This window comes from Sceloporus occidentalis, unplaced genomic scaffold (assembly GCF_023333645.1).
Source record: "Sceloporus occidentalis isolate IW3139 unplaced genomic scaffold, rSceOcc1.0.p SCAF_1, whole genome shotgun sequence".
Taxonomy (NCBI): domain Eukaryota; kingdom Metazoa; phylum Chordata; class Lepidosauria; order Squamata; family Phrynosomatidae; genus Sceloporus; species Sceloporus occidentalis.
The window spans coordinates 168,109,406-168,124,712 of record NW_028316981.1 but is presented as its reverse complement, the minus strand read 5'-3'; the positions used below and the strand labels follow the sequence as shown (position 1 = coordinate 168,124,712).

At 43.9% G+C, this 15,307-nt stretch overlaps 1 protein-coding gene across 2 annotated transcripts in view; it reads left to right on the top strand.

Annotated features, from left to right (window-relative positions):
• Positions 1 to 7,355: 7,355 nt before the first annotated feature.
• SP1 (Sp1 transcription factor) overlaps positions 7,356 to 15,307 on the top strand; it is a 47,370-nt gene continuing 39,418 nt past the window's right edge. Inside the window, exons 1-2 of one of the 2 annotated variants that reach the window (XM_089481555.1) lie at positions 7,356 to 7,516; positions 12,944 to 13,032. In XM_089481555.1, coding sequence (XP_089337681.1) covers positions 7,510 to 7,516; positions 12,944 to 13,032 — 96 coding nt within the window. In that variant the 5' untranslated portion in view covers positions 7,356 to 7,509. Of the gene's footprint in view, positions 7,517 to 12,709; positions 12,797 to 12,943; positions 13,033 to 15,307 lie in introns of those variants that run through there. The other variant, XM_089481564.1, reaches the window with a different exon arrangement.

Sequence of the window (15,307 nt, the reverse complement as noted above, 5' to 3'; positions counted from 1 at the left end):
TGATAACATTTGACCTCCGCTATGCCAGAATCTCTGGATCTCTCCAAAATAATGATCCATCCTTGGATGGCAAAAGCGATTCCCCTTACAGATTTTTGGGGTCATACCTGGTCAGAGGGTCAGCCTGGTGAGGGGATTCCTACCTAATTCAGAAATGAATTGAGGCCAATGTCCAATGGCTAAAGTATTGAATAGATACTGTCCCCTAACATAGAATCATGGAGTTAGAAGAGACTACAGGGGCCATCCAGTCCAACCCCCTGCCATGCAGGAACTCACAATCAAAGCATCCCCGACAGGTGACCATCTCTCCTCTGTTTAAAGACCTCCGAAAAGGAGATCCAACACACTTAAAGGGAGTTATGTTCCACTGTCGAATAACTCTTACTGCCAGTGTTCCACTAGTTTGCATCCATTGTTCTGGGTTCTATTCTCTGGAGCAGCAGAAAAAAAGCTGGCTCCATTCTCAATATTACACCCCTTCAAATATTTAAATAAGACTATCATATCACCTCATAACCTTCTCTTCTCCAGGCTAAACACAACCAGCTCCCTAAGTCTCCCCTCACAGGGCATGGGTTCCAGCCCCTTCACCATTTTGTTTGCCCTCCTTTGGACACGCTCCAATTTGTCAACATCCTTTTTAATTGTAGTGCCCAGAACTGGATACAGTCTTCCAGGTGAGGCCTGACCAAAGCATAATAGAGTGACACTATTATTTCTCTTGATCTAGACACTATACTTCTATTGATGCAGCCTAGAATCGCGATGGCCTTTTTAGCTGCTGCATCACAGTGTTGACTCATGTTCAACCTGTGGTCTAGTAGGACTCCTAGATCTTTTTCACATGTACTGTTTGTCAAGCCAGGTGTCTTCCATCCTATATCTGTGCATTTAATTTTTTTTCCTGCCAAATGTTGTACCTTACATTTCTCCATGTTGAAATTTGTTAGTTTTGGCCCAGTTCTCTAATCTATTAAGGTCATTTTGAAATGTGATCCTCTCCTCTGGGGTATAAACTACTCCTCCTAATTTGATGTAATCTGTAAATTTGATAGGCATGCTCTCTAATCTTTCATCCAAGTCACTGATAAAAGATGTTGAATATCTGGGCCCAGGATAGACCCTGCTAGTCACTTCTCTCCAGGATGAAGATGAACCATTGCTAAGCACCCTTTCGCTTCGGCCATTCAATTACAAATCCACCTAACAGTTGCATTTTCTAGTTTACATTTTACTTGCTTCTTTGCAAAAATAGTGTGGGGGACCTGGTCAAAGGCCTTACTGAAATCAAGATATGCTACACCCACAGCATTCCCTTCATCTACCAAGCTAAAATTTTTTATTTAAAAATAGAGGATAAAATTAGTCTGACTTGTTTTTGAGAAACCCATGTAGACTTTTTGTGATTATGGCATTCCTTTCTAAATGCTTACGGACTCTTTGTTTAATGAATTGCTCTTGAATCTTTCCTGGAATAACGTCAGTCTAACAGGATGGTAATTGTTTGGATTCCCCCCCCCCCCCCCTTTTGAAGATGGGGATAACATTTGCCCATCTCCAGTCCATTGGGACTTCTCCTGTTCTCCACCAATTCTCAAAGATAATTGCCAGTGGCTCTAAGATTACAGTGGGACCTTGTTATCCACTGGAGTTTGGTTCCAGGATCCCCTGTGGATAACAAAATCCATGGATGCTCAAGTCCCATTAAATATAATGGCAGAGCAAAATGGTGTCCTTTAAATATAATGGGAAATCAAGGTTTGCTGTTTGGAATTTATACTTTTTAAAAAATATTTTCAAGGTATGGATAAAATCCTGTGGATAAGGAGGGCTAACTGTATTTCTGCCAACATATGGCAATATGAATTGCACAGAATCCATAGGAACCCAATGTGACTGGGAAAGTTATCTTTCTTCTGTTCCACAGAAGCCATACAGGTACTGAGTTGGTGGGATTTGTAGGGGTAATTCAAAGCCATAGGGTTAAGTCTAAACCCTGAGGAGTATCAGCAGCTCCCATCACAATTGTCAACTCAAGAAGAGTGCTTCTCAGTGATAAACCGCTCGGATTCCCAGTGATCGGGCGGTATATAAATAAAACCTATTATTATTATTATTATTATTATTATTCTAACAATAAACATGGTGGGCAGAAGCCCTGCCCCACTGCTCTTAATCAGCTCCCCAAACTGGGTTTCTCATACATCTAGACACTTGACAGTGCAAAGTTATAGTACAGTTGGGTATGTACTGTATATACATGTGCATGCAGAGAAATACAGCTATATGGATGTCCATTTTTAGCACACTTTGGACTGCATTTGTTCAAATGTCTCCAAACATTCAAGACATTGTTTTCCAGTACTTTTTGGTACAAGAACACAATGTTCAAACATAAAGCCATTTTGTATGCAAAATAGGCTTTTTATGTGACCACTGCATTCTTACACCAATGCATACAAAAATACTATACTATGTTATTTCTTTAATTATCGACCTCTCCAAGATGGATAGGAGAGAAAATCCACTTTTGACCTTTTTACTCTGGTCATTTTATCCAGCAACTCCCAATAATTCTGCAATATTATTACCGATTATAGAATACTACAAAAACATAGTTCTGTGATAACCACTACACCCATGGTGAATGTACTCTACTCTTAACTTTCAATCCTTTATTATTTTTACCTGAACTATTATTTCCAGTTTTGGGAATTGACACTGAAAAACATGGCTCTCTGGCAGAAAGAATCTGAATTCAGGTCTTCAGGACACAGTCCTAATTCTCTGTTCACATTGGTCTGAGATACACTGCAGAAATAATTCAGTTTGTAACCACTTTAACTGCCTGGGTCAGTGCTAGGGAATCCTGGGAATTGTAGTTTATTGTGGCACCTGAGCTCTATGGGAGAGAAGGCTAACTGCTCACAAAACTACAGTTCCCAGAATTCCCTAGCATTGAGCCAGGGCAGTTAAAGCAGTCTCAAACTGGATTATTTCTGCAGTGTGTTTTGGGCCATTATCACTGGTTTACTTATTCCTCCAGTTCTGTATAATCCTGTATGTATCTGTTTGGAAGCAAGTCCCACTGATTTCAATGAGAGTATCAAGGAAGTGTATAGTATTAAAGCCTTTTAAAATATAATTTCTAATCACAGTGTTTAAGGGCAATGATGGAGGATATCTTTCTCTCACATTCTGATGACCTCAAGAGCACAATTGCATACATGTGTACTTACAACCATAAAACCCACCATTAGTAATATAACTCCCACAACTCTCCTACAAGGAGCTCAGAGTGGCATACATGATTTCACCCTCCCACCTCCATTTTGTCTTCACAGTCATCTTGTGGTAGGTTAGGTTAAGAGATCATGGGATTAATCCAAGAGTGTAGAGTTGGTTGTGGATTTGAATCCCAATTTTACTTTTCTGGTCTGATAGTCTTGAAACAGAATTGCCATCTCTAAAAACATTAACAATATAAAATAAATCCACAAAAGAATGGTACCTTTACTGACTATCCAAAATGTATAAAATACATCAAGCAGGCTTTCAAAACTGCACTGGCTTTTTAATCAGGCAAAAGATGCTTTTAAAAGACATACGTATAAGAGAAGAAAAGCGACAGTGTTGGAGCCACAGGCCTGCATCTTGTGTCAGATAATGTCTGCTGTAGTTCAGTTGATTTGGGGGGATCTCAATGAAGGCAGAGGCCACTTCCCTTCTTGGCCATGTGGGGCTAACACAAAGGCCAAAACATTTTAAACCCCATTAGCAGTGGTAAAGTGACTTCTCTTGGGATCCAGGTTGCCTCTGTCCTTTGAGAGGCCACAGACTCCTTTCTTAGGCAGAGGAGAATGAATTCCTCAAAAAGTCTCTGTACTGCCATATCTGGAAAAATGTGTATGAGTTAAATAAGTAAAACTTGCCAAGTATAGCCCAAATGAAAAAGTTTTACCTTTCTTGGAGGTGTTAACAACGTGTACCTACCTCAGTTAGATAGCAAAGACCAGGACTATTCCCAGGAAAACCATGTAACGGCCAGTAAAGCTGTTAAGAATTTTGTGTGTGTGTGTGTGTGTGTGTGTGTGTGTGTGTGTGTGTGAATGAATCAAACAAGTGCTTTAAAATTGTTTTAAAATCATTTTGAGGATTCAGGGCCTTTTTCTGTTTTTAAAAGCAATAGGGAAACAACAGGTTCCCAACGTATACAGCATTCCTGTAGCACTTTGAGACTAACCGAGCAAAAGTCACAACATGAACTTTCATAAACTCAGACTGCATCTGAGGAAGCAGACCTAGCCTACAAAAGCTTATGCTACAGCGTCTTTGATTCAGTTATTCTCAAAGGTCTACAAGGGCTGCATCTGCACTGCAGAAGTAAAGCAGTTTGACACTGCTCCATCTGCCATGGCTCCATCCATCCTATGAAATCCTGTGATTTGTAGTTTGTTGTGGCAACAGAGTTGTCAGAGAAAGGCAAAATGTCTCACAAAACTACAAATCCCAGAATCCCATGGTGGTTAAAGCCATGTCAGACTGCCTTAATAATACAGTGCAGATACAGCCAAGATCCCTTTGTTGTTGTTGTCGTTTTTGTGTGCTTTCAATTCCTTTCCGACTGATAGTGAGCTTATCACAGGGTTTTCTTGGCATGTTTCTTTAATCAGAGGGGAGTTTGCCATTGCCATCCCTTTGCATTCTGATATTCCAGACTAATGTGGCAACGGCCGGTTACAGACCGGCACTTTAGTAAGTGACGAGAACGCACTAGGGTTACAAAAGGGCGGTGCTTTCGCACCGTCCTAAACCTAGTGCGTGCTCGTCATGCACTAAATGGCGGCGGCCCTTCCATACGGCCGCCGCCGTGAGGACGTCATGGCCGCGCCGCCTCTAGACGGGGCGGCGCGGACGTGATGTCCTTGCTCCGCACCAGGGTGCTTAGTGCGCCCTGAACACAGAGCAGGAAGGAGCTCCGTTTCGGAGCTCCTTCCTGGTTTAGTCCGCTGGGCGCAGCCTTCAGACGGCTGCGCCCAGCGGACTAAAAGAGAAAGGGGCCAAGCGGCCCCTTTCTCTTCTCCCCGCCGCCGTGGGGTGTCCTTGGGGCTTGAAGCCCCAGGGACACCCCTTTTCAGGCTGCGGGGAAGCGGCGTTTTGCTGCTTCCCCGCAGCCTGAAAAGCGGCGGATCGGGGCCTCAGCGGCTGCCGTTCTGGCCGCTGAGGCCCTGATACTCCGGGGAAAGGGGCGGGTGCAGACCGCCCCAAATGGGCGGTCTATAACCCGCCAACGTGTCTTATTCTATCCCCAACATGTTGGCCTTAATGAAAGGAACATGTCACTTTAAAAATTCCAGTCTCTGGCAGAAGTTTCACTGATTTCAGTGTGGTTTCTTACTTCCTCTTCAGCCAGAGTAGCCAGACTACTTCTCAGGACCAGACTATGGTGCTTCCCAGCCTTAAATGCGACCTTGAGCAGTGGTGTCTTTGATCAAATAGGGTGTATTATTATTATTTTCTTATGTCCTGTCTTTCTCCCAACATAGGGTCTCAAAGTGTATTCCCAGTCCAAGGGATACCCTCATCTTGTATGTCTTTAAAATCAGAATTAATGCAGTTTGGCACCACTTTAACAGCCATGGCTCAATGCTATGGAATCCTGGGATTTGTAGTTTTGTGAGATTTACCCTTCTCTGTCAGAGAGCTCTGGTGCCACAACAATGAACAGGCACCCTCCTTTTCTAGGACATGTCCTCCATTTCAGCCTTTTGTTCAGCAGAAATTACGAAACGCCCTCCATTTCGAACATGATTGAGAAGCATTCATTTAGTTTTATATGAGTGTTTTTTTTAGCTTTTATTTGGTCATGTCCTATATTTTTCTCATATTTCGTGGAGCCTTGTCCTCCTTTGTGGTTACCCTAGCCGCAACAAACTACAAATCCCAGAATCCCATAGCATGGAGCCATGGCAGTTAAAGCAGGGTCAAACCTCATTACGTGTAGTTTGTTCTTTTAAACTGATGTGTGTTATAACTGATGTGCTTTAACCTAAGTGCTGTGCTCCCCCCAAGAGGCAGGTAAGAAACAATAACTATTATCACTTACATTATTATTATTGTTATTGTTATTATTACCATCATTTCCAATAATAATATATTATTAATTACATAAATATAATTTGGTGTTCTTGGCTGAATGTGCATAAAATATTATTATGATTGTTTATATGTACTATTATATTATTATAATTTATATATTTAATTATTTATTATTTGTAATCTATTATTATTATTTATATGTACTATTATTACATTATTAATAATTTATTTATTTTATTATTTATATTATTATTTGTAATTTATTATAACATTATTATTATATTTTTAATTTATTATTATTATTATTTATAATTTAAATATTAACTTTATTATTATTATTAGTTTTATTATTATGATGATATTATTTATAATTTATGTATTTATTTTACCATTGTTAATTACTATTAATTATTATCTCTGCACTGCGGTTGCAGCCAATGAAGCCAAATTATATTTATGTAATTATTAATATTATTTAGTTATTTATTTTATTCCACGCTCATAAGGCTTTCCTGGGGCCTCCCACGTGACGGGCCGGAAGTGAGCACACTCCTAATAAGTCCGCTTGCCTCGCCAACTACGAACTTCCGGCCTCGTTGCATAACCTCTTCATTAAATGGAGGAAATGGGGGAAAGGGTGGGTGAAATACGCCCGACCTAAAATGGCGCCAACACCCGCCTCTTCATTACGCAAAGGAACAGACATTCCCATTGGACCATTCAAGGACATCCAACGTCCTCATTGGCGCAGGTACTTTTCCCCGTCTCCCTTTTCTTGTCGCCGATTGGTTGTGTCACCCATCGCTCTGGAACGTTGAGTGATGTTGATTGGCTAAATTTCACGTCATTCTCCCATTTGGACCGAAACTTGTATAGAGCTAGGAATGGCTTGGTGGAAAAGCTTTTGCGTCTTCCGATTGGATGAGAAGCATCTCAATCAAGAGTCTCTTCACTCTGGAGTTTCAACCCGAGGGACTACAGCTCGGTCGCTGATTGGCCAGTGACCCTATCAATTACTAGTTCCGCCCCGCCTTTTCTTCCCATCAAGCCCCGCCTCCTCCGAGAGGCGTTTCCCGAAAAGGCCCAGCTTTTGGGAAACTGCTCCCACCACCCCTCCCTCAACTCCCTCCCTTTTTTTGCTTTTCCACCACCAAAACCCGCCTTGTGCGTCACCATTGGTCCCCCGACCCGTCACTCAGAGCGCCGGACTTGGTGATTGGCGGGATCCTCTGGTAGGCGTGGTCCGTGTGTGGCCTCGGGCCGTGTCGTCGTCGTCGCAGCTCCCTCCCCTGAGCCACCCTTTGGCGGTCGCCGGTGGGGTTAGTCCGCCTCGTCGACGACTTCGCTGCCCCCGCCCCCCCGCCCCTGGGGCGCCACTTGGTCTCGCCCGCCTTTTCTCCAGCCAAGATGAGCGGTAAGGACGGGACCATTGCGGCTGGGCGGGGGGCGCCGCCTGCTTCCCTCTCGCGCCCCGCCTAGAGCCCAGCCCCCCGGGCGGAGGGACGGAGGGCGGCGGGCGGGGAGCCACGGGAGCCAGGCCTTGACGGTTGGGGGCGGAGGAGGGGCAGGGACAGGGCTCTGGGTGGGAATCTCGCAGGGGAAGGAAGGAGCCTCCTCCTTCCTTCCCTCCCTCCTTCTCTCTGTCTCCTGTGGAGTGCCTTCAAGGCGTTCCCCTCTTATGGCGACCTCTCCATAGGGTTTCCTGGGCAAAGGTTTGTTTGAGGAGGCTGAGAGAGTGTGACTTTACACCCCCCTCCCAAGGTCAAATAGAGGAGGGAGCAAGCTTTTTTCCTGCTGCTCCAGAGATTACGACACAGACCAATGGATCCAAGCTACAGGGAAAGAGAACCTACCTCAACATTGGGAGGAAAATTGCTGACAGTAAAGGCTGTTCCACAGGGGAATATCACTGCCTTGGAGAGGGGGGGGGCTCCTTCCTTGGAGGTGTTTATAAACAGAGGCTTAATGGGGATGATTTGATTGAGAGTTCCTGCATGGCAGGGTGGGGTTGGACTGGATCAGGGCCCTTCTTGGGATCTCTTCCAGCTCTGTGATCCCCTGATTCTATTTATGGAACCCAGATCTCCACAGACTCAAACTGATGTAGGAATAACCCGGTTTGACACCGCTTTCGGCCCTTCACCTCCACCCCAGGGATCACAGAGATTTGTAGTTTGACCCACGTGGAGGACTGGGTTGAGTATTGGACTACTATGGCTCTCTGGGGATCAGGGTTTGTATCCCAGCTCAGTCATAGAAACCCACTGGGTGACCTTGGACAGAAGTCACACTCTCTCAGCCTCCTCAGGGGAAGACAATGGCAAACCATCTCTGAACAGATCTTGCTTAAAAAAACCATGCTAGGTTGGTCTTAGGGGGTCACCATAGGTCAGAAATGACTTGAAGGCACACAACAGCAACAACAGCATTGGGAAGAGGGTTGAGTATTAATAGAGTGGGCCCTTGTTATCTGCTGGGGTTTGCTTCCAGGCCCCTCCGTGGGTAACAAAATCTGTGGATGTTCAAGTCCCATTAAAGACAGTGTCATAGCAAAATGGTGCCCTTTATATAAAATGGAAAGTCTAGGTTTGCTATTTGGAATTGACACTTTTTGGGGAATAATTTCAAGTTGTGGATGCTTGAGTCCATGGATAAAAATATCCGTGGATAAGGAGGGCTGACTGTAATGTACTGTACCATATATAACATAATATAATTATATAATATAATTATATATAATATTGTGTGTGTGTATGTATGTATGTATACACACACACACTATAATACTGGAATATAATACATCTGAAAATACCCACCAATCCATTCTTACCTCTATACAAGTTTCAGTGTATCTTGGCCTAAGAATACCTTTTCAGTATCAAGAATGAGGCCAGCCAGCGTGACATAATGTTTGAGTGTTGGACTACAATCCTGGTGAACTTGGTTCAGATCCCCACTCAGCCATGAGACCCACTGGGTGACCTTGGGCGAGTCACATGCTCTCAGCCTCGGGGGAAAGCAATGGAAAATCTCTAAACAAAACTTGCCAAGAAAACCATAAGTTTTCTTATGGGGTCACCATAAGTCAGAAATGAATTGAAGGCTCAGCAAAGATCTGCAGGCTTCTCTGCCAAAACATTCTTGTGTATCCTCACCAAACTACAAATCCCAGGAGTCTAGGAGGGAGCTTTGGCAGTTAAAGTGGTGGCAAACTATTATTTTTACAGTTGCAGCTGAACTTAAGGAGGGAGATGCAGGCCGTGGATGAGGGTGGGATGGGAGGGAGGGAGGATGGGAAGGAAGGAAGTTGTGTGTGTGTGTGTGAAATTGAAAGACACACCCATGTTAGTCTGGAAAATCAGTATGCAGAGAGGTCTTGTAGCACCTTTGAGACTGAGAAAGAAGCTTAGAGCAGGAGCTTTTATGTATCTCATTTAGGCTCAAGTCTGCCAAAGCTCCCGCTCCCAGCTTCTTTAAGTTAGTTTCAAAGTTAGTTTAAGTTAGTTACTAGATCCCTTGGCATGTTGTGTGTACGTTGCCCACAGTGGAAACCTGCCCACTTCAGTTATTTAAAACTTTGTTGTTTGCCTTCAGATTATTTCCCACTTATGGTAACTTTAAGGTGAACCTATCATGGCGTTTTCTTGGCAAGATTTATTCAGAAGAGGTTTGCCATTGCCTTCCCCTGGGGCTAAGAACATGTGACTTGCCCAAAGTCACCCAGTGGGTTTCATGGCTGAACTGGGAACTGAACCCAGATCTCTAGAGTCGTCCAAAACTCAAACCACTATGCTGGCTCTCTGTTTAAAACTACCAGGGTGAATTAGGCAGGGGGAGAGTTCTTCTGAACATGTGCAGAGTGCCTTTCTTTTATGGCTGAGTAACAGCCAGCATGGTTTAGTTTGAATGTTAGACTACAACTGTGGAGACTAGGGTTCGATTCCCCTCTCGCCCATGGAGACCTCTGTCACCTTGGGCACACTCTTGGCCTCAGAGGATGTTAGTGGCAAGCCTCCTCTGAACAAATCTTAGGAGGAAAACCCCATGATAGATTCAGCTTTCGGTTGCCATAAATTGGAAATGTCATGGAGTCACACAACAAAAACAGAATCTGAGTAGAGACCCAGCATGGTGTAATGGAGGACTACGGTTCTGGAGAGCAGGGTTTCATTTCCTGCTTGGCCATGAAAACACACTGGGTGACCTTGAGCAAGTCACACTCTCTCACCCCAGAAAACCCTGTGATAGAGTTACCATAAGTCAGAAATGACTTGAAGGCATACAACAAAGTCCAAGTGGACCACCTATCAGGGTTCCAAGGAAAGCCAAAGTGAATTGCTGCAGCTGAACTTGAACTCCAGGCCTCAGGAGGAAGTGGGTTTCCGGAGGACTGATGCCTCACCCGGGAGAACTCCAGACTTGCTTGATAGGACTTTGGAAGGTTTCCAAGCCCACTGTGATGCGGTTGACTTCTAAAATGTAGACATCCACCTTTCACTACTTCTGGTTCTTTCAGAAACAAAATGCAAAACAGGCAACATAACACTGGCTGAAGTTCTCCCATGCCTCCTTTTTGCTCTTTGGCCTCCTGTGTATTTTCTCAACTTGTAGGGACACAACACAGCTGTTTCTCCTGGAAAAGTTGCATCAAACTAACTAACTTACTTGGGGCTGTCGTAAACAAGTTTATTGAATAGCCCGAGGGCCGTTTCAAAATACTCAAAACATAGTAATATAAGAAATACTTGGGACTGTAATTGAGAAGATGTTAAACTGGGGAAAAAATTACAATTTTAGTAGGTTTTGTTTGGCTTTTACTGGTGTTGCGCTCTTTGTTGGGCCAGCTGTGAGTCAGACATTTGCATGTTCCTTGGCCACTTGGGACTGGCCCATGCAGTTATTCCCCCCCACCACCCATTTTTGGAGTTGTGTTATGCTGAGGGCACTTTGTGTGGGGCTTTCCAGGTATTTGTGTGGTGTTCCACTGCCATTAAATGAAACACACACAAAACCCTGTGTGTTTTAATAAAACAACAATGAGCATGATATCTCCTTTGGTCATTTCTGTGGGTGGAAAGGTGAATATAAAGGATACTCCACTAGAAACTAATTTTGTGAACACATCCAGATTATGTAGATTGGCCAAGGTTTTGAAAAACTTAACAAAAATCAATTTCTTAAATTGTCACAAAGCACAAGTTTGGTAGGGGATTGCTTTCTTCATGAATTTTGCGCTGAGTTGTTTGCAGCATCTGCTCTGCTGAATGTGTATTTTCCAATTCTACATTTTCCCAATTCTCCCTCTGAAATGTAAAAGCTTGTCTGCCTCTGGGAATAGATGGCCAGTGTGAACTTTAGAACGGTGCTACTCTATTTATATTTAAATGTAGTAATTACTAAATAAAATTACTCAAAAGTTATGGTTTGTGCAATGGTGCTGGTCCACAAGCCCTTGGCCGCCTGTCCAACAGAGTTTTGAGGAAAGAAAGAAAGCAGCTGTAGTGAGTTGCACAGATACGAAGCTTGTCCATGCCACATTAGAAGGTGAAAGTTGCGAGTCCCCTACATCAGAGAGGCTGAGAAGAATTGGTGTAAAGGGAACTGTGACAAAGGACCATAACTCCTCCTAGCACATTGCTTGATTGTGATCACCATGTCTCAGCTGAGCCCAGTTGATTTATTAAGAAGCGATCATCTTGTTTTCACATATTCCCCAAACTACAGCAACACTTCCTGCCACTTCCCCCACCCTGGACCTAATTTCCCATTGATATTACCTGACACATAACAGCCTTATTTAGCATGCCAGCTGATGAAGATCAGACTTCATATATTGCACTTATATTGCAGTCTTCCTTCAGAGAGTTAGAAATTGTATGTTATTCCTTACTGTATGAGTAACGATAGGATGAGACACTGCAGCTTCTTTGGTGCCACTCAGCTACATGGTGGAAAAGAAATTTGAATGTTAATGCTTCTCACTACCAAAGAGTCTAACACACTATACTATACTAGCTTTTCTCTTGCTCCCTTCTCCCTGCCCCACCATGAGGTTCTTAACATGAATAATTCATTGCGGTTATAGATCAGCCTCCAAACACATCTGGAGGTGCTGGTTCCTCTCTTGGCTGTGGAGGATAAGAGTATAGTAGTCCCACACATTTGGAGGGTGCCAGGCTGGGAAAAAACTTTTTTAACTTAATTTCCTCATCTGAGGTAGGGCAAAATAGACAGCAAACACACTTTGCAGCTCCAATCTGCCTTTTTGCCGGCCGAAGAAGAAGTGGCAGCTGCTCCTTTTTGCGCTGGTAAAAAACCGGCTTTTCGGCCCCGCTGCAACCAGAAGCTGACTTTAAGGCACTCTGGTGGTGTGTGGCATCAAAACACCGTGTTGCCAGAATTGCTGGAAGCTGGCCCACACGTGGGCAGCCGAGCAGCATGAAATTGGATTCTGGGCATCTTGGGAGCATGCGTCCTGTGTATGCCATGCTCTCAAGCTGGTTGGAAGCTGGCTTTTTATGCTGGTCTGTTCTGGCCTGTAGTTACTTTGCAATGTTCTGGTTTCAGCACTAGAGCTGGATAACCGTAATACTTTGTATAGTTTGCAGTAAAGTAAGGTTCAATTTAGGGCCACCATAAGTCCAAAATGACTTGAAGACATGCAGCAACAAAGATATTCTGTCTGCCAATAACGGTGAATACAGCCATTTTTAAAAAAAAATCTGTATTTTTAAACTATTTCTGTCCTTCCTTTGGAGGGATTACATGCTCTGTACAACTTCTTTGATCATTGGCATTTTATTCTTTGTCTTTGCAACCCTCCCCTGTCCATCTTATGCAGACCATGATATTTCAGAAGAAATGGTTATCGTTAAGACTGAGAAGTTAGACGAAGGCAGCAGTAATGATGGAGGAAACTGCGAGGGCCAGGTAAGTGATGGTGGAGAGGTGTTTCTAAAATAATGAATGCTGTCTATTCCAACATCATCTTGGATGCAGTAGGGAATTATTTTTGGGTCTTGATGGGCCTGATTGTTGATTATCATTTTTTGCTTCTTTCTGTGTGGCAGTGATGGTCTAGTCCAGTGGTTCTTAACCATTTCTCTTTAAATATCTTTTCTTGCCATGGACCACCAAAGCTTAATTGAAGATTTAAAACCCTAAAGTGCATTAAATATTTATGTAAAGTTGCTAAATATTTATTTATTTATTTGTGGGATGTGTGGTGAAGGACATCAACCCTCCCCCCCCCAAAAAAAATTCACCAAGCTGAGTTGACTATATCTTGTCCTCTCTCTCACACACACACCATGGTTTTTGTCCACCAAACACCTTTCTGATATATCTCCACCACTCTGTGTGTGTATATATCAGTAGTAGTGTCAAATGGTGTGAAGAATTGTGACTGCTTGCTGGACATGCACATGAGATGCAAGGGGATCAAGCTTGCTTCTCATTCCTTTACCCTATGCACTTTTTTCATGCAGGGAGGGAGGGAAGAGGTTCCTGAAGGTAGAGCCACATATATGTAATACACTTCCTCAATCACAAATACCCAGAGCATATTTCCCTCTGCTCTAGAGCTGCTGCTTCTGCCACTGCTAGTTATGCCAGCCAAACTGTCTCCTCCTTTGCCTCTGATTCTGTGCACACTTGGATCTCGAAAGCCCTTTATTCTTTATAACACAGGTTTTTGTTTTTTTTCTCTGTTGGAAGAGCAGTGGCCATGGGGAGCACACACATAGAGACAAAGATACACACACACTCGCACAATGAGAGCAAGATAGCAAGAGCAGCTCCCAGGAGTCTTAGTCTTGCCACAGGATATGGCTCCAGGAGACTTTTACGAGGCATGGCCGCATGTTTGGTCACACTTTCTGAAGGGCAACCAGGGAAAGGAGGCAGGCAGGAGAAAAGGGAAGAATTGAGTGAGCAAGGAGGGATGTCTTACTGGGGCTGTGGAGACTTGTTTGGCCAAGACATCTTTTCCATGGAGGTGTCTTCAGGAGGAACTAGAAAGCAAAATGCTTTCCCAGGCCTGGGCAGGGAGACAGGGCTGTGCAGTTGTTGCTTCGGCTGGTGGGAGGGATGAAGCACTCTTTTTCCTCTTTCTCCTCTCTTTCACTTTCTACTTTTCAGTGTGGGGTTGAGCCACACAGGTCTTGGGAAGGTGAGAGGAGGGGAGTTGGTGGGGAAGGGAAGTGCCAGCCTGGGCAGCCCATGGGACAGAAGAGTCTATGGCCTGTTACAGACAGCCAAAATAAAGCTGCTTCGAGTCACAGTGGAGGTATGGTGTTTCAATGATGTATGCGTCCTAAGAGTCCAGAAGTCACACCAAAGCCACGCTCCAGACTGGAGCGTGGCTTTGGTGTGGCTTCTGGACTCTTAGGACGCATGCATCATTGAAACACCATACCTCCACTGTGACTCGAAGCAGCTTTATTTTGGCTGTCTGTAACAGGCCTAAGGCAAGTGGCCTGGACCTCTGTCTTCCTGGCTGGTCCTCTATACAGTTGTACTTCGGTTGCACAAAGGTGTATGAAGTGGAAGACACTGCCATCTCTCCTCTCCCCCCACCTTCCTTCCTTCTCTTCTTCCTCTTCCATCTCCCTCCACTCCAAGGCTTTTCAGCCTTACATTTGAGGGCTGAACCTTCACAGCCCCCTGTGAGGACATCATGATACCCCATGGGACCACAGGTTAATAATCACTGGTCTAGTCCCTTCACATTGCTTATGAACATGCTTTGAAATTCTAGCATTTATGTTTGGAGTCCACATTGCAAGTGTGCAATAGTGTTTGTGGATCTTGTGTTCAAGTAAGGGCAGTCTCAAACCAAGATAGTTAAAGTTTGTTCCTGTAAATCTTAGCTCTGATCATTAGAATGTGATCATTCTTTTAGGAATAATTGGCTTTGAGTTGCGTTTTGTTTGTGCATTATAGACTCAAACTAGTTTTAAAAACAGTTTTGAAAGCCATTTTATTGGGAAAGCTCCTGTTAAGTTAGAAATATTATCTGTGGCTTTTGTCTTCTCTGTTTATTGTGTTGACCTCATGAGTCCAGTGCATGCAGTCTCTGCTTCTGGTAGTGGGAAGGCGTCTGCTCCGGATAGGCTTTTTATGTCTACGCTCCTCCCTGTTTTTCTTGTTTTATACAAACCCTCTTCCCTTCAAATGGATGCCTGACTCCTCCTCTCTCCATCTG